The 23326-nt window shown below is 32.9% G+C and overlaps 1 protein-coding gene across 1 annotated transcript in view; it reads right to left on the bottom strand.

The window, feature by feature from the left end:
- Window positions 1-23326, bottom strand: part of LOC142238925 (dynein beta chain, ciliary) — a 243383-nt gene that overhangs the window by 103799 nt on the left and 116258 nt on the right. The window contains exons 14-17 of the mRNA XM_075310695.1: window positions 15227-15403; window positions 8403-8777; window positions 8080-8253; window positions 4809-5081 (exon numbers count right to left, since the gene is read on the bottom strand). Coding sequence (XP_075166810.1) covers window positions 4809-5081; window positions 8080-8253; window positions 8403-8777; window positions 15227-15403 — 999 coding nt within the window. The remainder of the gene's footprint in view (window positions 1-4808; window positions 5082-8079; window positions 8254-8402; window positions 8778-15226; window positions 15404-23326) is intronic.

The following is a 23326-nucleotide window of genomic DNA, read 5'->3' as shown; positions in this document are numbered from 1 at the left end:
AAATTGTTGATAAAATTTTCTGTAGAAATAGAATTTTGACAAAATTTTCTCTAGAAATAGAATTGTGATAAAATTATCTATAGAAATATAATTTTGATAAAATTCTATATAGAAATAAAATTTTGATAAAATTCCCTATAGGAGTAAAATTTTGACAAAATTTTCTATAGAAAAAAAATTTTGACAAAAATGTTTCTATATAAATAAAATTTTGAGAAAATTGTCTATAGAAATAAAATTTTAACAAGATTTTCGATTGAAATAAAATTTTGACAAAATTTTCTATAGAAATAAAATTTTGGTAAAATTCTCTATAGAAATAAAATTTTGATAAAATTTTCTGTAGAAATAAAATTTTGATAAAACTTTCTATACAAATAAATTTTTTAACAAAATTTTCTATAGAAATATAATTTTGATAAAATTTTCTGTAGAAATATAATTTTGATAAAATTATCTATAGAAATAAAATTTTGATAAAATTCTCTGTAGAAAAGAAAATCGATAAAATTTTCTATAGAAATAGAATTTTGACAAAATTTTTTTATAGAAATAGAATTTTAATAAAATTCTTTATAGAAATATAATTTTGATAAAATTCTCTATAGAAATAAAATATTCATAAAATTCTTTATAGAAATAAAATTTTGACAAAACTTCCTATAAAAATAAAATTTTGACAACATTATCATTAAAAAAACATTTTGACAACATTTTCTATAGAAATAAAATTTTGACAAAAAAATTTCTATATAAATACAATTTTGACAAACTTTTATGAAGGAATAAAATTGTGACAAGATTTTCTATAGAAATACAATTTAGACAAAATTTTCTGTGGAAATAAAATTTTGGTAAAAATTCTGTAGAAACAAATTTTGACAAAATTTTCTATAGAAATAAAATTTGAAGATAATTTTTTATGGATATAAATTTTTGACAACATCTATATAAAGGGTGATTTGTTAAGAGCTTGATAACTTTTTTTAAAAAAAAAACGCATAAAATTTGCAAAATCTCATCGGTTCTTTATTTGAAACGTTAGATTGGTCCATGACATTTACTTTTTGAAGATAATTTCATTTAAATGTTGACCGCGGCTGCGTCTTAGGTGGTCCATTCGGAAAGTCCAATTTTGGGCAACTTTTTCGAGCATTTCGGCCGGAATAGCCCGAATTTCTTCGGAAATGTTGTCTTCCAAAGCTGGAATAGTTGCTGGCTTATTTCTGTAGACTTTAGACTTGACGTAGCCCCACAAAAAATAGTCTAAAGGCGTCAAATCGCATGATCTTGGTGGCCAACTTACCGGTCCATTTCTTGAGATGAATTGTTCTCCGAAGTTTTCCCTCAAAATGGCCATAGAATCGCGAGCTGTGTGGCATGTAGCGCCATCTTGTTGAAACCACATGTCAACCAAGTTCAGTTCTTCCATTTTTGGCAACAAAAAGTTTGTTAGCATCGAACGATAGCGATCGCCAGTCACCGTAACGTTGCGTCCAACAGCATCTTTGAAAAAATACGGTCCAATGATTCCACCAGCGTACAAACCACACCAAACAGTGCATTTTTCGGGATGCATGGGCAGTTCTTGAACGGCTTCTGGTTGCTCTTCACTCCAAATGCGGCAATTTTGCTTATTTACGTAGCCATTCAACCAGAAATGAGCCTCATCGCTGAACAAAATTTGTCGATAAAAAAGCGGATTTTCTGCCAACTTTTCTAGGGCCCATTCACTGAAAATTCGACGTTGTGGCAGATCGTAAGTCTATTCATGATGAAATGTCAAAGCATACTGAGCATCTTTCTCTTTGACACCATGTCTGAAATCCCACGTGATCTGTCAAATACTAATGCATGAAAATCCTAACCTCAAAAGAATCACCCTTTATATAAAATTCAATCTATGTTTGTTTATTTGTTTGTATGTTCCGTGTTGGCTCCGCAACGGCTGAACCGATTTACTTGAAACTTTCAGAGATCGTAGGGGGCGTTCATGTGGTGAAAATAGGGTACCTCATTTTTTGACACCTGGTCGCGGAGGGGGACCTCCCCTTCGTCGGACTTTTTGAAAATTGGACCAAAGTTGACCGATTTGCTTGAAATTTTCATTGAAGATTGGGGTTGGCATCTAGACAAAGATCCGCTACTTTTTATTTCGATATTTGGTGGTGGAGGGGGGCCTCCCGCTTCTCTTAAGTACATACATAGAAACAATTAAACTTTTACCGAGTTACTTGAAATTTACAGAGGACTGGACAGAGGCTACGATGTTAATAGTTGATACCTGATTTTGTGATATTTGGACGGAAGAGAGGCCGCCCCTTTAGGCTTATAATTTGCTTGACATTTTCTGGGACGTTTACAAAAGATACCCTACATCACTTTTCGATATTTGGTCGGGGAGGAGGTCCTCCTCTAAAACTGCAAAAAAAATTTTTAAGTTTTCTTGAAATTTACATAGGCAGTGGGGGAAGGTTATGAACGAAGAGGCAACCTTCCTTGCCCCACACTTGAAGGAAAGTTTCAAGAATTTTCAGGGAAGGTTAGGGGTGCTATTCACTACGGTGTTTGTCGATGTTGTATCGGGGAAAGTGACGTCCCTTTAAAACAATAGAGTAAAATTTAAACATCGCGAATCTACTTGAAATTTACAGGGAACGTGGAAGGAGGTGATTAAATTTATACATGATTTTTAAATTAGTATATGATTTTTCGATATCTGGTTGGGATATCTGGTTGGGGTTTGAAATAAACTTTGTCGATATACTTCGATAGAATTTATAGGGACCATTGAGTCGTTGCTAAATTAATATAGGGTACGTGATAGTCCGATATCAGGTCGGAGTGGATTGGATGATTTTTAAATTAGTATATGATTTTTCGATATCTGGTTGGGATATCTGGTTGGGGTTTGAAATAAACTTTGTCGATATACTTCGATAGAATTTATAGGGACCATTGAGTCGTTGCTAAATTAATATAGGGTACGTGATAGTCCGATATCAGGTCGGAGTGGAGCGAAGGTGGGGAGAGGGTTCCCTTTTGTCCGTTTTTTTTCTTAAATTGAAAGTAGAGGGTTGTCCGTAAATGGGAACTCGGTACATAATTTGATGATTTTTGCACAGGCTTCTGCCAGACTTCTTTTTAGTAAAGAACTTAAATTTACATGAAATTGGCAGCCAACGTAGAGGGTGCATCATTTTCCAACATTTTAGCAAATGTTAATGTGGTAAAATTTTTTACTACTTTTGCTTTTCCCGATTTATTGGATGGGAAACAAAATTTCTTTGTATGTTATAATATAGTGCTTAATTTTCAGATATGTTGAGGAGAAGGATACCTTTCCTTGACAAACCACACTTATATCACAAGAAATATAGAAGATTGTCCAACTACTTGAATACAGAACATTATTAAACAAATTTGGAGGAAAGGGTACACCCACTCCCGCCGTATTTGTACCTATAAACGAAAAATCAAGTAGTCCGATTTGTTTAAAAGACTTCAAATCTTTTCGAATTTGTTTTCAGCACGAAGGTTATAGTTCACTAAGTTAACGCAAAATGTTCCTCCAAATACGCTTCGGAAGTCGCAGCGAAGCGGGCCGGGTTATGCTAGTTTTCTATAGAAATTGAATTTTGGTAAATTTTTCTATTGAAATAAAATTTTGACAAAATTTTCTATACAAATAAAATGTTGACAAAATTATCTATACAAATAAAACTTTGAAAAAATTTTCTATAGAAATAAAATTTTGAGAAAATTTTCTACAGAAATAGAATTGTGACAAAATTTTATGTAGAGATATAATGTTGATAAAATTATCTATAGAAATATAATTTTGATAAAATTTTCTATAGAAATAAAATTTTGATAAAATTCTCTATAGAAAAAAATTTTTTGATAAAATTTTCTGTAGAAATAGAATTTTGACAATATTTTCTATAGAAATAGAATTTTGATAAAATTATCTATAGAAATATAATTTTGATAAAATTCTATATAGAAATAAAATTTTGATAAAATTCCCTATAGAAATAAAATTTTGACAACATTATCTATAAAAAAAAATTTTGACAAAAAAAAAATGTTCTATATAAATAAAATGTTGACAAAATTTTATATAGGAATGAAATTGTGACAAGATTTTCTATAGAAATACAATTTAGACAAAATTTTCTGTGAAAATAAAATTTTGGTAAAATTTTCTGTAGAAATAAAATTTTGACAAAATTTTCTATAGAAATAAAATTTTCGTAAAATTTTCTATAGAAATAAAATTTTGACAAAATTTTCATTAGAGATAGAATTTTGGTAAAATTTCTATAGAAATAAAATTTTTACAAAATTTTCTATAGAAATAAAATTGTAGCAACACTTTCCATAAAAAAAAATGACAAAGTTTTCTACAGAAATAAAAATTTGTCAAATTTTAAGATAAAAGAGAGTGCATTGAGTGTAGAATTAAATCGGGGTTAGAACCATATTGTCTTGGTGCAATGTCTTGCTAATGTATATTCTTACTTTTCTACTACTCAACGTAATTTCAGTAATTGATTTGAGATGTAGGAATTGTTGTGTGGAAATAAGAAGCATCCATCAATCTACAATAGCAATTTGCAATCAGTAGAATTAGCCATACTAAGAATAGGATACTCACCTTTACATTTGAGATGTTTTTTTTCTCCTAAGTACTATAGCTAGAGCTATCATCATTGATATGATCCCGGTACAATTACACACATACACTCATCCACTCACACACACACATACACTCACACACTGTATATGCTTATCATTTTACCCACCTGAGTCTCTTGCATCAATTCTAACCAATGACGTTCCGTAATTGCAGGATTTTGCAATTCGGTAATGGTACGCAAGGAAGCCACTAATTCTCGTAGGACACCCACTATGTAGAGATATGGTGCCCAGTCTCGTATACTCTTGTCCAGAGTGCGTAAATCTCTTGTGAACTGTTTGCATTCGTTTTCGATGTCATCGGTATCGATTAACAGCCAAGGCGATGTACGCCAATCATTGATGCAGGATTCTATGACATGGACAAAATCCCACAGTTGCTGTTGCAATGGAGAATGGATGGAAGTAGTGGTGGCCGAAGGTGAAGGTTTGTTTGGTGGGAATAAGGAAAAAAGGTGTTGAGAATAAAATAGCTATTAGGAAAATGAACTCTATTCTGTAGATGAAGAGTTTGAATACAATAGTCAACAAAATTAGGCAATGTTGAAAAAAAAATTTTTTTTTTGAGGTATGAGCTCAAAGTTTGGTATCCCAGCTAAAAAAGCGTCGTCAGAAAAAGTAGTGAAAATTTACTTTTGGGATCCGGAAGTGGTGAAAAATTGGCGCAAAAGCTATGAATTTAACATGGGCTTATCAAAGGGCGGATTCCCACCATTTCAACAGCCTCATCACTTCTTAAAGCTGGGATACTACCCATCCAGAAAAAAATTTTGGAAGTACTTCTAAAGGCACAACTTTAAAATCACATCCAAAAATGTCCTTCCAAAAAAGTTCTTTATTTTAACTACTCGGGAAGTTCTTTTAATTCAATTTTTTATTACCATGTTAAATTCATCGCCCATCTTAAATTCATCGCTTCTGCGCCAATTTTTCACCACTTCCGGATCCAAAAATAACATTTTCAATGCTTTTTTTGTTGGTCTGTTGTTGGAAGTTGTTCCACAAACATTTCGTTTTAAGACCATACCGGGATTCTCCATAATTTTTTTCGGATTACCAATGAAGTTATTTTGGATCAGTCTTAAAAAATACGCAATTTGGCTGATTTAGGTAAAAAAAATTTTTTTGGACATTTAATTGTCGCAGAAAAGAATAGAAAATCAAAAAAAAAAAAACAAAAATCAACAAAAAACAAGTGGAAATAAAATTCTAATTTTCTATAGAAAAAATTTTGGTAAAATTTTCTATAGAAATAAAATCTCAACAAAACTTTCTTTAGAAATAAAATCTCGACAAAACTTTCTTTAGAAATAAAATTTTGCCAAAGTTTTCTATAGAAATAAAATTTTGAAAAAAAATTCTTAGAAGATTTTTTTGTTCGGTAGTTTTTTGGTACAATTTACTCCATATTTTGGTAGACTATTTTTGGTTCGAGTGGCAACCGTGTTCGGAGGCCAAATCTGGGGATCGCTTTATATGGGACTATTTATAATTATGGACCGGTATCGATAAATTTTTGCATGGTTCTTAGAGACCATATACTTACACCACGTATCAAGTTTCAACCGGATCGTACGAATTTTGCTCTCCAAGGAGCTCCGGTCAAATCTGGGGATCAATTTATATGGGCAATATACATAATAATGGACCGATATGGATACATTTTTGCTTGGTTGTTAAAGACCATCTACTAACTCAATGTACCAAATTTCAACCGGATGAATTTTGCTCTTCCAAGGGGCTCCGGAGGTGAAAACGGGGGATCTGGGGGCTATATATAATTATGGACCGATATTTACCAATTTTTGCATGGATGTTAGAAACCATATACCAAAACCACGTATCAAATTTCAACCGGATCGGATGAATTTTGCACCTCCAAGAGGCTCCGGAGTTATATTTGGGGATCGGTTTATAATGGGGGCTATATATAATTATAGACCGATATGGACCAATTTTTGCATGGTTATTAGAGACCATATACTTACACCACGTACCAAACTTCAACCGGATCGGATGAATTTTGCTCCTCCACGAGGTTCCGGAGGTCAAATCTGGGGATCGGTTTATATGGGGCCTATATATAATTATGGACCGATGTGGACCAATTTTTGCATAGTTGTTAGAGACCGTATACTAACACCATGTACCAAATTTCAGCCGGATCGGATGAAATTTGCTTCTCCAAGAAGCTCCGAAGGTCAAATCTGGGGATCGGTTTATATGGGGGCTATATATAATTATCGACCGATATGGACCAATTTTTCCATGGTTGTTAGAGACCATACACTAACACCATGTACCAAATTTCAGCCCGATCGGATGAAATTTGCATCTCTTAGAGGATCCGCAAGCCAAATCTGGGGGTCAGTTTATATGGGGCTATATATAATTATGGACCGATGTGGACCAATTTTTGCATAGTCGTTAGAGACCGTATACTTACACCATGTACCAAATTTCAGCCGTATCGGATGAAATTTGCTTCTCTTAGAGGCTCCGTAAGCCAAATCGGGGGATCGGTTTATATGGGGGCTATATATAATTTAGGACCGATATGGACCAATTTTTCCATGGTTGTTAGAGACCATTCACTTACACCATGTACCAAATTTCAGCCGGATCGGATGAAATTTGCTTCTCCAAGAAGCTCCGAAGGTCAAATCTGGGGATCGGTTTATATGGGGGCTATATATAATTTAGGACCGATATGGACCAATTTTTACATGGTGTTAGTTAGAGACCATATACTAACACCATGTGCCAAATTTCGGCCGGATCGGATGAAATTTGCTTCTCTTAGAGGATCCGCAAGCCAAATCTGGGGGTCAGTTTATATGGGGGCTATACGTAAAAGTGGATCAATATGGCCCATTTGCAATACCATCCGACCTACATCAATAACAACTACTTATGCCAAGTTTCCAGTCGATAGCTTATTTCGTTCGGAAGTTAGCGTGATTTCAACAGACGGACGGACATGTTTAGATCGACTCAGAATTTCACCACTAATATATATACTTTATGGGGTCTTCGAGCAATATTTCGATGTGCTACAAACGGAATGACAAAGTTAATATACTCCCTATCCTATGGTGGAGGATATAATATAATAAAAATAAAATTATAAACGTCACCCAGGCGACGGTTTATGAAACAACTTCTAAATTTTTTAGGTGGGAACTATTTGGACATTTTGTACCATTACTCACCATTCTCATCGTATTATCTCTACTATTTTTTTGCCAATTCCTGTCGTCTAGTGTAAACAATTTTGCCAGTATTCAATCATTACATTGTTGTCATAGATTTCGTGGCTCATTGCCACGAATCCATTTGAGAAATGAAAAGTGTGAGTAACTCTGTAACTCATCTTACCTTGACGCGTTTAACCTCGATGGCACATACACGCAGCGTACTATCATCCGGTGGAGCAATGTCAAGGAGTTGAGCACAATGTCGGATGCGTTTGTGTTGCCAATCAAAACATTCCATTTTCATGCAAACTTGGTCACATAGCGTATATACCTTCGGGCAAGGAGTTTCAAAAAACTGTTCGAGAAAAGATAAGGTAAAGAGTGGACGCATAATAAAAATGCAATGCAAGAGCAAAGCAAAAGAACAAAAAAAAAAAAGGAAGAACACAACGTCAAGTCATTGTGATGCAAATCGATTGTGTTAGGCAGCAAATTGAAATTTACCGGCATTTTTTGAAAATGTTTTGCAAACGTCTGCAGATGACAACCATAAAGTATAGCAATGGCTGAAACTCGATGTTGTTGATAGCGTTTGGTCTCTTGCAGCGATTCCATTTTACTCGCTGCCACGATTTTCAAATGTTGCCATTGTACGGGTAATTGATCTATGGAACGGGCAAATTGTCCATTTATTTGCACATGATATATCTTTAATAGCTGAACGATTTCTTTGAGAGGCTTAAAGAGATGATCTGCATATTTTTCCTTTTTCCTAATACGTGCTATGACCTCAAGCACTTTAAGCAATGAACGAAAATCATCACGCGGCACATGAAGTTGTAGCAGCTGGAAACTTTGTTTTATGAAATCGGTGAAACGCTGTAACGAAATTTTAAATTAAACTTTTTTAGCTTAAGATTATAAAGGTTATGATATTGCAATTTTTGAATTATATGGAAGGCTGTGCACTTAAAAAAATTCTATAGAAAATTTTGTCAAAATGTATTTCTATAGAAATAATATTTTGACAAAATTTTCTATAGAAATAAAATGTTTACAAAATTTTCTATTGAAATAAAATTTTGATAATATCTTTTATAGAAATAAAATTTTTACAAAAGTTTTATAGAAATAAAATGTTGACAAAATGTTCTATAGAAATAAAATTTTGATAAAATTTCTATTGAAACAAAAATGTTACAAAATTTTCTGTAGAAATAAAATTTTGATAATATCTTTTATAAAAATAAAATTTTGACAAAACTCTCTGCAGAAATAAAATTTTGACAGCATTTTCTACAGAAATAAAAAAAAATTTTGACAAAATGATCTATTGAAATAAAAATTTTGACTAAATTTTCAATAGAAATAACATTTTGAAGTTTACTATAAAATTACAATTTTTACAAAATTTTCTACAGAAATACAATTTTGAAAAAATTTTCTATAGAAATACAATTTTTGCAAAATTTTCTATAGAAATAAAATTTTGAAAACATTTTCTAAAGAAATAGATTTTTAACAATTTTTTTTCTATAGAAATAATGTTTTGACAAATTTTCTATAGAATTAAAATTTTTACAAAATTTTGTATAGAAATAAAATTTGGCCAAAATTCTCTATAGAAATAAATTCTTAACAAAATTTTCTACAGAAATAAAATTTTAACAAAATTTTCTATAGAAGTAAAATTTTGACAACATTTTCTATAGAAATAAAATTTTCACAAAATGTTCTATTGACATACAAATTTTTACTAAATTTTCAAAAGAAATAAAATTTTGAAATTTACTATATAATTACAACTTCTACAAAATTTTTTATGGAATTACATTTTTGAAAAAATATTCTATAGAAATATAATTTTCACAAAATTTTCTATAGGAATAACATTTTGACAACATTTTCTATAGAAATAAATTTTTAACAAAATTTTTATACCCTGCGCCACACTGTGGAACAGGGTATTATAAGTTAGTGCATATGTTTGCAACACCCAGAAGGAGACGAGATGGGGTGGGCTCCTGAGTCGATACAGCCATGTCCTTCTGTCCGTCTGTCTGTGAACACAGTTTTAGTCCAGTCGACTTCAAATTTGGCACAAGTATGAGTTTTGGCTCAGAATAGAACCCTATTGATTTTGGAAGAAATCGGTTCAGATTTAGATATAGCTCCCATATATCTTTCGCCCGATATGGTCTTACATGGCCTCAGAAGTCAGAGTTTTACCTTAATTTGCTTAAATTTTTGCACAAGAAGGACAATTAGAACTATAGTCAAGTGTGCCAAATTTTATTGAAATCGGCTCAGATTTAGATATAGCTCCCATATATATCTTTCCACCAATATAGACTAATATGGTCCCAGAAGCCAGAGTTTTACCCCATCTTGGTTGGTGTAGTCAAGTGTGCCAAATATTATTGAAATCGGTTCAGATTTAGATATAGCTCCCATATATATAGTTCGCCCGATTTACTCTCATATGACCAGAGTGGCCAATATCTCCGATGTACTTGAAATATTGCACAGGAAGTAGAATTAACATTCCAACTGCCTGTACCAAATTTGGTTAAAATCGATTCAGATTTAAATATAGCTCCCATATATAGCTTTCGCCCGATTTATACACATATGACCACAGAGGCCAACTTTTTACTCCGATTTAGTTGAAATTTTGCACAGGGAATAGAATTAGCATTGTAGCTATGCGTGTCAAGTTTAAATGTAGATATAGCTCCCATATATATGTTTTTTCTGATTTCGACAAAAATGATCAAAATACCAACATTTTCCTTGTAAAATCGCCACTGATTAGTTGAGAAGTTGTAAAAATGGCTCTTATTTTCCTAAACTTCTAATACATATATATCGAGCGATAAATCATAAATAAACTTTTGCGAAGTTTCAATAAAATTGCTTCAGATTTAAATGTTTCCCATATTTTTATAAGTTTGTCATTCCGTTTGTAACACGTCGAAATATCGATTTCCGATGTTTCGAATTTTGCTTCTTTCCGATTTTGTTTCTTGGGCGTCTAGAAAGTGTATTTTCGATCCGATTTGCCTGAAATTGGAAATCTAGAGGTATTCTAGGACCATAAAGAGGTGTGACGAACATGGGGTGTATCGGTCCATGTTTTGAATAGCCCCCATATAGACCTATCTCCCGATATTTCTTGGGTTTTTAGAATCCGTAGTTTTAATCCAATTTAACTGAAATTTGAAATCTAGAGGAACTCTAGGATCTTAAAGACGTGTGCCGAAAATGGTGAGTACCGGTCTTTGTTTTGATATAGCCACCATATAGACCGATCTCCCGATTTTATTTCTTGGTCTTCTAGAATCCGTAATTTTTACCCAATTTGCCTGAAATGTGAAATATAGATGTATTCTAGGACCATAAAGACGTGTGTCGAAAATGGTGAGTATCAGTCCATGTTTTGATATAGCCCCCATATAGACCGATCTACCGATTTTACTTCTTGGGCTTCTAGAATCCGTGGTTTTTACCCAATTTTCCTGAAATTGGAAATCTAGAGGTATTCTAGGAAAATAAAGAGATGCGCCGAAAATGGTGATTATCGGTCCATGTTTTGATATAGCCACCATATAAACCGTTCTCCCGATTTTACTTCTTGGGCTTCTAGAATCCGTAGTTTTTACCCAATTTGCCTGAAATTGGAAATCTAGAGGTATTCTATGAAAATAAAGAGATGTGCCGAAAATGCTGATTATCGGACCATGGTGCGATATAGCCCCCATATAGACCGATCTCCAGATTTACTTCTTGGGCTTATAGAAGCCGTAGTTGTTATGCAATTTGCCTGAAATTTGAAATCTAGAGGTATTCAGGACCATAAACGGGTGTGCCGAGTATATTGAGTATCGGTACAGTTTTTGTTATAGCCCCCTTATATACCGGCCCTCCGATTTGGGTCGAGATCTTAGAACTACAATTAAATGTGCAGAATACTGTGTGTATCTTTCCATGATTTAATTCCTAGGCTTTCTAGAAATTTTAGGTTTTATCCGATTTGCCACAAATTGAAAATATACAGGCATTTTAGATACATAACAAAGTGTATATGATTTAGTTTTATCGCTCCATTTGGTAAGGCCTCCATATAGACCGATTTCACTTATTGAGGGTATAGAAGGCGCACTGATCATGAAAATTGCTTGAAGGCGTTATATCATCATTTTCTTGCACACTTACAAGAGATGTTTACGATTCCTCTCAAACTCAAACAAAAATGGTTCTTATAAATTCAGAATCTGATCTAGTATTCATAGGTAAAATATTTACATTTATCTGTGGGAAGCATACTGGTTGAACTGATCTGCTTGGAAAATTATCTGTCATCAAACACCCCTGACATTTTCAAAGGAAAGTATTATATTTGATTCATGGTGGTGGGTATTTAAGATTCGGCCCGGCCGAACTGACTACTGTATATACTTGTTTTTACTAACATTGTGTTCCACCCTAGTGCATTCGCCGACTTAAATTTAGAGTCTATAGATTTTGTAGAAGTCTACCAAATTCTGTCCAGTTCAAGTGATATTTAATTGTAGGTATTTGGGACAAACCTTTATATATAACACCGAACACATTTGACGGTTGTGATATGGTATCGAAAATTTAGATTAGTGGTATAATATAGTCGGCGCCGCTCGACTTTATACTTTCCTTACTTGTTTCTTTTATTATAGATGTTGGTCAGTTGGACCAAAAAGCCCAGTTTGAATAACTATAATAGAATAAAATTTAAACGTGTGGTCATAAATACTTATTAAATTTTTTTCTATAGAAATAAAATTTTGCCAAAATTCTTTATAGAAATAAAATTTTGATCAAATATTCTATAGAAATACAATTTTGACAAAATTCTCTATAGAAATGAAACTTTGAAAAGAAGTAATATAGAACTAAATTTTTGACAAAATTTTCTATAGAAATAAATTAAGAAAAAACAGTAAATTTAAAATTTAATTTCGGGAACCGATCTTCTTGATCTTCCTTGCCTTTCAAACACGGTTGCCACAATTGGTAAAATTCTACCAAAAATGGTAGAGTTTTGATTGTTTGGTAGAATTCTTGATGTTTTGGTAGATTTTGCAAAATATTCCTCTTCCACTAAGAGGAAGTTTACAAACTTTTATAGAATATTTTAACAAAATTTTGTATAGAAATAAAATAGTGAAAAAATTTTCTATGGAAAACAAACTTTCGATAGAAATAAAATTTTGCAAAAATTGTGTAAAGAAATACAATTTTGACAAAAATTTCTATAGAAATAAAATTTCGACAACATTTTCTATAGAAAAAAGTTTTTAAGTTTTACCATATAATTAAATTTTGAAAAAATTTTCTATAGAAATAAAATGTTAACACATTTTTTTCTATAGAAATAAATTTTTGACAAAATTTTCTATAGAAATAAAATGTTAACAAATTCTTTTTCTATAGAAATAATATTTTGACAAAATTCTCTGCAGAAATAAAATTTTGACAACACTTTCAATAGAAATAAAAAAGTTGACAACATTTTCAATAGTAATAAAATTTTGACAAAATTTTCTACAGAAATACAATTTTGACAAAATTTTCTACAGAAATAACATTTTGACAAAATTTTATATAGAAATAAAATTTTGACAAAATTTTCTGTAGAAATAATGTTTTGATAAAATTTTCTATAGAAATAAAATTTTGAAAACTTTTTCTATAGAAATAAAATTTTGAAAACATTTTCTATAGAAATAAAATTTTGACAAAATTCTATGCAGAAATAAAATTTTCACAAAATTCTCTACAGAAATAAAATTTTGACAAAATTTTCTATAGAGATAAAATGTTGACAAAATGTTCTTTTAAAATAAAAATTTTGACTAAATTTTCAATAGAAATAACATTTTGAAATTTACTATATAATTACAATTGTTACAAGATTTCCTACAGGAATACAATTTTGAAAAAATTTTCTATAGAAAAAAAAATTTCAAAAAAATTTCTATAGGAATAAAATTTTGACAACATTTTCTATAGAAATAAATTATTAACAAAATTTGTTCTATAGAAATAAAATTTTGACCAAATTTTGTATAGAAAAAAAAATTGTAATAGAAATAGAAATAAATTAAATAAATTCTCTATAGAAATTAAACTTTGAAAATGTATAATATAGAAATAAAATGTTGACAAAATTTTCTATAGAAATAAAATAAGAAAAAACATGAAATTTAAAATTAAATTTCGGGTTGCCACAATTGGTAAAATTTTACCAAAAATGGTAGATTTTTGATTGTTTGGTAGAATTCTTGATGTTTTGGTAGATTTTGCAAAATATTCCTCTTCCACTAAGAGGAAGTTTACAAACTTTTATAGAATATTTTGACAAAATTTTGTGTAGAAATAAAATAATGAAAAAATTTTCTATAAAAAACAAATTTTCGATAAAAATAAAATTTTGAAAAAAAATTTGTGTATAGAAATACAATGTTGACAAAAAATTTCTAGAGAAATAAAATTTTGACAAAATTTCTAAAGAAATAAAAATTTTACAAAATTTTCTATTTACATGAATGTTTTAGAAAATTTCCTATATAAATAATAGAAATAAAATTTCGACAAAATTTTTTACAGAAATAAAACTTTGACAATTTTTTTTTTAGAAATAAAATTTTGACAAAATTTTCACTAGAAAGATTTTGAATTTTACCGTATGATTAAATTTTGTAAAAATTTTCTATAGAAATAAAATGTTAAAAAATTTTTTGTTATAGAAATAAAATTTTGACAAAATTTTCTATAGAAATAAAATTTGAAAAAAATTTCTATAGAAAGGAATTTTTCTATATAAATAAAATTTTGCAAAATATGATTCTTTTGTTTGGTAGTTTTTTGGTAAAATTTTCTCCAAGTTTTGGTAGATTATTTTTGGCTCGAGTGGCAACCATGCTTTCAAATCGATCTAAAATTCTACGGCGATATATTTTTAAAGAAAACTGAAACATTTAATCCATGATGCATTCGATATTCGACGTAACTCTTACGGTCGTATATATCTGCAAATGGTAATGGTATATGGACTTCGGCTCAAGCTAGCTTTATTGTTGTTATTTCTTATTGGTACTTCATTTGTTTCGAGTTGTGAAAATGAATAGACTATGGGTTGTATGATTTATAAAAATTTTTCATACAACACGTATACGCCATTGTGTACGCATTGGTTATTTGATAAGTTATAATCTATAGGCTTAACTTCATTATAATTATTTAATTCAATATAATTGATTTAATTTTAATTTGTTCAAGTATACTCATACCTGTAATGTCCTTTCAACATAAAGCAATAATGCCTTTTTATAGAACTGTGACCATTTACATGTCATATTAAGCAGGGTATACTTCAAAGGTCTAATATCAATAAGAAGCCATTGATGAATGGTTTTAAAATCTTCGAATTGTTCCAATTCATCATGCATTTGTATGTAACGTTCAATCTGTAAGACAGATAAAAAAGAGAGCCACAATCAAATAGAATTAAAAAAGATCAAAATGCGTAATAGGAAAATATTAAAAGCATATTTGATTTTTTTTATACAAAATAAAATTAAGTCCAAAAGGTTGTTGGAATTTATAAAAAAAAAATATTTTTATTGTTGCTTTGTTGCATAAAAGAAAACCTAAAAAACACACACAAACAAAAGGACAAAGAGCCACGCGAAAGATTAGTTGACCTTTGATTAGAAAAAAAAAATTTTTTTTCAAGAAAAGTAGATTTATTTATTTGAGGGCACATAACCTTGAGAATTTTGCTTGAGCAAAATAAATATTAGAAATATTATTTGATGTATCCTAAAGAAATTAAAGCATATCAATTGAATTAAATCGTGAATATTTTCGTGCTAATAAAATATTAGTATGAAAAATACGAAAATTACAACATTCGACGTGGCTTAACTCAACTACAGTACATCGATGAATTTAATTCACTTATTTGGCAATGAATCTTCGATTGTATTGTGAATTTAAAGAATTTCGTGAAGGTCGTCCAAAATCAGTTGTTGCTCCGGAAACCATTGATGCTGTGCACGAACTGATATTGCAGGAAAACTAACCGCCGGACGGATCACCTCAACAATTGGAGCTGCCACACATCGGCTCATACAACTGCTTTTTTGAGTACTTAACACATCGATTTGATGGGTTTTCCGCCATATAACATAGTCTGAATGACATCTTTTTATTCCTGCACGTAAAATATAAAATAATTGGAGAACGGTTTGCGACATCTGAAAAAGCGGTTGATGCGTCCAGAACTGGGCTGATGAGTCGTGCTCAGAATAGAACCCTAAAAAATGTCTGTTTTTTTGTCTATTTTAAAGAAACCGCATGCATGATTCAGAGTCACTACCAAAATCCTTAAGGAAAGGTAAAAATCTTTGGGACCAAGTAAACTTTGTTTGAGTGTAGCGGTGGATATTTCCGATTCGGCCTGGCCTAAATTATGACCTTGTTGTGTGAAAAAGTTGATTGGTCGATCTCGACTTTTGTTTACTTAACATAATGTCACGATATTTCTGAAATCACTGACAGAAACTGTGCGTCATGTAGAAATTTCATCATTATTGAGAGATTATTGTGAGTAGAACTACACTGAAAAAAACAGTGAACCCACCAGGAAAGAAAACTTTCGATTAATTTTAGAAAATGCTTTATATTTTTAGAAAATTTTAACTAAACAGTATTACAAACGCTGGCATCACGCCGATATCACAAAAATAAGCAAATATTTTTCGACAAATTCAAGAAAATTTATGAGACATAATTAAGTTTTTTCACTTGTTAAAGAAAAATTTGTAGTTGGAAAGAAAAAATTGAAGTTCAAAATTGCAAGAATGTCTTTAGTGACATACGAAGTTCATGATGAACGCATTTGTAGTAAAATTTACAAATTTAAAGAAATAATGAACTATGTTGTGAGAAATACGAATTTAGTAAATCTTTATGCTTAATTTGTGTATAATTTTTTCCCCGTTTTTTTTTTTTTGTTAATTTAACTAACGTACGCAAAAAATTATTAGAGTAAAGGAAACTTTCTCCAAACATAATAATTCCATGAAGTAGAATAAAGTTAAATTGGCTTTAGTGAAATAGAGAGTTCACTGTTTTTTGAGTGTATAACTACAAAGCAGAAAGCAATAATCGTTCGATAAGCAAATGATTTTTATACCCTCCACCATAGGATGGGGGTATATTAACTTTGTCATTCCGTTTGTAACACATCGAAATATTGCTCTAAGTCCCCATAAAGTATATAAAGGGTGATACGGTCAAAATTTGGTCAAGGGAAAACGCGTGTAAATCGGTGAAATCGTTTATTTAAAAAATCAAATTAAATTTCTTTTTCAAGTTCAATTAGTATAAAATTCAGGAAAAATATTCAGTTAGGCTTTCGCTTTTCCAAATCCGAATTGCCGGGCCTCACGCTTGATACCTGCCTTGTCCACCTTCTTCGCCGCAGAAAGCCAGTTTGCCTTGAACTGCTGCTCGTCCTTAGCAGTTTTTTTGGTCTTCTTTAGGTTCCGCTTGACAATAGCCCAGTACTTCTCAATTGGGCGGAGCTCTGGCGTGTGGGGAGGGTTCTTGTCCTTGAAACCACCTGCACGTTGTTGGCGGCGTACCACTCCATGGCCTTTTTACCGTAATGGCAAGATGCCAAATCCGGCCAAAACAGTACGGAACAACCGTGTTTCTTCAGGAAAGACAGCAGACGTTTATTCAAATACTCCTTCACGTAAATTTCTTGGTTGACAGTTCCGAAAGCTATGAAAATGCTGCTTTTCAAGCCACAGGTACAGATGGCTTGCCAAACCAGATATTTCTTTGCGAACTTTGACAGTTTTATGTGCTTGGAAATATCTGCTACCTTTCCCCTTCCTTTTGCCGTATAAAACTCCTGTCCCGGAAGCTGCTTGTAGTCGGCTTTGACGTAGGTTTCGTCGTCCATTACCACGCAGTCAAACTTCGTCAGCATCGTCGTGTACAGCCTCCGGGATCGCGCTTTGGCCGTCGTATTTTGTTTATCATCGCGATTTGGAGTCACTACCTTCTTGTAAGTCGATAGTCCGGCTCGTTTTTTGGCTCGATGCACGGTTGTAGACGATACACCCAGCTTATTTGCGGCATCTCGGAGAGAGAGGTTAGGGTTTCGCTTGAAACTACCGGCAACTCTCTTTGTCGTCTCAGCGGCTTCCGGTTTTCGATTTCCCCCCGATCCAGACTTCCTGGCTGTCGACAAACGCAACTTTTAGCGATTTTGCCAGCTTTACGTGCGAGTAGCTCGGATTTTCGCGATGCGCGAGCTAAATTTTGATACGCTGCTCTTCTTGCTTGGACGGCATTTTGACAACTGAAGAGTGAATTCCAAAATCAAAATAGGAGCAACATTCTAAACACACACACCTTCAAAATGAGTATTCAGGTTTTTTAACCCTTGTGTATGTGATAACACTGGAAGCGATACCATCATGATGAGGTCCCGTGGGACCTACAATAAAAAAAGGATGGTAGAGAGGTTATCCCTACGATATCTTTCGATCATTTACTGTAGGTGGACTCTTCTATAATGCACAATTTGCATATATAAACATTTGGTTGTAAATATAGAGTTTTATTTAATTTTTAATAGGATACAGATAATGTTAACATTTTTGATTAGTATACTAGTGGCCCTGATGTTTGACGCAGGCGTGGTACCTATAAGTATCCTTATACGTACCAAGCAACAATATATTGTTTTTGTAGTTGAATGTTCTTAACAAACTGGATTTTTGAAGGAAAAACAATACGATTTTTTTAGTGGCGTTCGTTTTGCTCGCAGTATTATGTGCACAGTGGTTGTTTCAAACTTGACCCAAATTGAGGCACATCTTGCCAAATTCCAGGAGCCGATAGGTCTGGAAAATGTATAAAAATATAAAAACTTATTTCGACCAAGATTTCCATGAAGTTCAAATAACTTTTTTTGCACTTTTACTCTCACTATATTGGATATATCAACGGAAGACATAAAATTATGTACTACCAAGCAACGAAACCAATGGAAACTTCAAAAATGACAAATTCTTCCAAATAACGGTATTTTCTGAAAGGATGTTAGTGTTATTAATTGTTCCAAATACGAAAATTGCAATATATTTACACTGCTTTTTAAACTGTGCTAAAACCACTAATGTAATTAGTAATAGGTCCCATTGGACCTCATCACGCAGAATCGCACTAAACTTTTTCAAATACCCATAAAAACCGATTTAATGATTCAATCACATAAAAATTTAAAGTTTTCAACTTAAAACACTTCAGTACAAGAAGTCATAAACCATCAAGCTGAAATTCATATAAAAGATAAAGTTATGTATGAATAAAAATCAAAAAGGTCCAGCGGGACCTCATCACGCACAGAAGGTTTAAATGCAAAATTGAAAGAAATACGTCAAGTTTATATTGACCAAATTTTGACCGTATCACCCTTTATATTCTGGGTCGTGGTGAAATTCTGAGTCGATCTAAGCATGTCCGTCCGTCCGTCTGTTGAAATCACGCTAACTTCCAAACGAAACAAGCTATCGACTTGAAACTTGGCACAGGTAATTGTTATTGATGTAGGTCGGATGGTGTTGTAAATGGGCCATGTCGGTCCACTTTTACGTATAGTCCCCATATAAACGGACCCCCAGATTTGGCTTGCGAATCCTCTAAGAGAAGCAAATTTCATCCGATCCGGCTAAAATTTGGTACATGGTGTTAGTATAGAGTCTCTAACAACCATGCAAAAATTGGTCCACAATTATAAAGGGTGATTCTTTTGAGGTTAGGATTTTCATGCATTAGTATTTGACAGATCACGTGGGATTTCAGACATGGTGTCAAAGAGAAAGATGCTCAGTATGCTTTGACATTTCATCATGAATAGACTTACGATCTGCCACAACGTCGAATTTTCAGTGAATGGGCCCTAGAAAAGTTGGCAGAAAATCCGCTTTTTTATCGACAAATTTTGTTCAGCGATGAGGCTCATTTCTGGTTGAATGGCTACGTAAATAAGCAAAATTGCCGCATTTGGAGTGAAGAGCAACCAGAAGCCGTTCAAGAACTGCCCATGCATCCCGAAAAATGCACTGTTTGGTGTGGTTTGTACGCTAGTGGAATCATTGGACCGTATTTTTTCAAAGATGCTGTTGGACGCAACGTTACGGTGAATGGCGATCGCTATCGTTCGATGCTAACAAACTTTTTGTTGCCAAAAATGGAAGAACTGAACTTGGTTGACATGTGGTTTCAACAAGATGGCGCTACATGCCACACAGCTCGCGATTCTATGGCCATTTTGAGGGAAAACTTCGGAGAACAATTCATCTCAAGAAATGGACCGGTAAGTTGGCCACCAAGATCATGCGATTTGACGCCTTTAGACTATTTTTTGTGGGGCTACGTCAAGTCTAAAGTCTACAGAAATAAGCCAGCAACTATTCCAGCTTTGGAAGACAACATTTCCGAAGAAATTCGGGCTATTCCGGCCGAAATGCTCGAAAAAGTTGCCCAAAATTGGACTTTCCGAATGGACCACCTAAGGCGCAGCCGCGGTCAACATTTAAATGAAATTATCGTCAAAAAGTAAATGTCATGGACCAATCTAACGTTTCAAATAAAGAACCGATGAGATTTTGCAAATTTTATGCGTTTTTTAAAAAAAAAAAGTTATCAAGCTCTTAACAAATCACCCTTTATATAGCCCCCATATAAACCGATCCCCAGATTTGGCTTGCGGAGCCTCTAAGAGAAGCAAATTGCATCCGATACGGCTGAAATTTGGTACATGGTGTTAGCATATGATCTCTAACAATCATGCAAAAATTGGTCCACATCGGTCCATAATTATATATAGCCCCCATATAAACCGATCCCCAGATTTGGCTTGCTGAGCCTCTAAGAGAAGCAAATTTCATCCGATCCGGCTGAAATTTGGTACATGCTGTAAGTATATGGTTTCTAACAACTATGCAAAAGTTGGTCCACATCGGTCCATAATTATATATAGCCCCCATATAAACCGATCCCCAGATTTGGCTTGCTGAGCCTCTAAGAGAAGCAAATTTCATCCGATCCGGCTGAAATTTGGTACATTCTGTAAGTATATGGTTTCTAACAACTATGCACAAATTGGTGCACATCGGTTCATAATTATATGTAGCCCCCGTATAAACCGATCCCCAGATTTGACCTCCGGAGCCTCTTGGAAGTCGAAAATTCATCTGATTCAGTTGAAATTTGGTACGTGGTGTTAATATATGACCTCAAACACGTGATGTTAGTATATGGTGTCCAACAACCATACAGGAATTGGTTCTTATCAGTCCATAATCATATATAGCCCCCATACAAACCGATCCCGAGATTTGATTTTGGAGCCTCTTGGAGGAGCAAATTTCATCCGAGTCTGTTTAAATTTGGTACATTGTGCTAGTATATGGCCGTTAACAACCATGCCTAACTAGGTTCATATCGGTCTATAGTTATATATAGCCCTCAGATAAATCGATCCCCAATCACACAAAAATTGGTCCATATCAAGTTCATAATTGTAGTCCCCATATAAGCGACCCCCATATTTCAATTCTGACTCACTACGTACCGTGCAAAAGTCCACATCGATTCGTAATTATTTGTAGACATACCTATACATAACTTTTTTGTCTAATATATACCACGTATGGACTAACTCACAATTTAGAAAACGATGTTAAGAAGTTTAAAGATACCACAACCCAAGTAATTCGATTGTGGATGACAGTCTTTCGCAGAAGTTTCTACGCAATCTATGGTGGAGGGTACATAAGATTCGGCCTGGCCGAACTTACGGCCGTACATATTCTCTTCCTCAACTCAATTTTGTACACTTTTTCCATTCCATGCCACAATGTAAATTTTTAATATGACCATTTCATTGGTCCACAAATAATGCCCAAATACTATGCCGATATTAACTAGAAAAATAACAAACAACAAATTATTGTCAAATTTTATTACATCTTCTTAAGTTCTCCACATTGTCCCCCACCCCCTCACTTTTGGGTCTTTCACAAATTGCCAAAATATTCATGATTTGTTGAGAAAACAGCTGTATAACAATGAGCAAAAGGATACGCCTGCCCGTAAGAAATAATTTATTTCTTCCTTTTTCCAAAGACCAATAAAACAATTTTTCTTCTTTATATTCCTTATTTATGGATGAAAACTCAATAGACTAAAAGCTATAGCTGACATTCCTTGAATGGTGATAACAAAATGACCAAATAACTTCTACATACAGTTTTCGCCTTGTGGCCATGCAAATTATTCTAGGCCAGCAATGAGAAGACACAGAGGTGAACAATGGGACTAGGACAATGGTTATTGAATCGTATATTTCTATGCTTTTAGAATCTCATTTAGAGAGTGACCAAATTTTACTATTGCTTGGTGGTGATCATTTATTGACCAATTCACCCAATGGCTGGTAACAAAACTCTCTTCGAATGAAGTACAAAACCAATTTCTTCAGTTTAATAGGCTCAAAACCACACAAAAACTTTAACCTCAACCGCAAATGAAAAAATGAAAATACAAGAAATTCTCAAGTTGTATGATGGTAATGGTATGAGTTCTTGTGTGTGTGTCTGTACGTTTGCCAGTGTGTGTGTGTTGTTTTCGCCTTTGAATAACTCTCCAAATGGTTTTCCTCAGCTGACCGATTTTGTGTTTTTGGCTGTGGACGTTGTAGCCTCAACATAATCAGAAAACAATCTGAGGCTAAAGCCATAAGATATAAGCCATTGAGTTGACCAAGTAGCAGTTATAGTTGTGGGTCATTTAATTGCTGCACAGTGGTTGTCTACTAAAGTCAGTGATTGCCTAACGTAAACTGTAAGGACTTTGACATACATTTACGATGTATTTTACCGATGACGTCAAAAACGTCGTAAGCCTTGGTAAAATACTTAGGTTTTGACAATATACGAAATTGAATAGTAAACGTTTTTATTTCTTTTCTTGTCAATTTTTTTTTATTTACGAATATCTTTTCCTTATTGAATAAAGAGTAAGAAATGAAAGAATAAGAAAATGCTAAGATCTGTATTCTAATTTTAAATTAAAACAAGTAAAGGGTGATTTGTTAAGAGCTTGATAACTTTTTTTTTTAAAAAAACGCATAAAATTTGCAAAATCTCATCGGTTCTTTATTTGAAACGTTAGATTGGTCCATGACATTTACTTTTTGAAGATAATTTCATTTAAATGTTGACCGCGGCTGCGTCTTAGGTGGTCCATTCGGAAAGTCCAATTTTGGGCAACTTTTTCGAGCATTTCGGCCGGAATAGCCC

This window comes from Haematobia irritans, chromosome 1, assembly GCF_050003625.1.
Source record: "Haematobia irritans isolate KBUSLIRL chromosome 1, ASM5000362v1, whole genome shotgun sequence".
In the NCBI taxonomy this organism is placed as follows: domain Eukaryota; kingdom Metazoa; phylum Arthropoda; class Insecta; order Diptera; family Muscidae; genus Haematobia; species Haematobia irritans.
The sequence above is the reverse complement of the archived record's forward strand: the minus strand, read 5'-3'. Positions and strand labels throughout refer to the sequence as shown.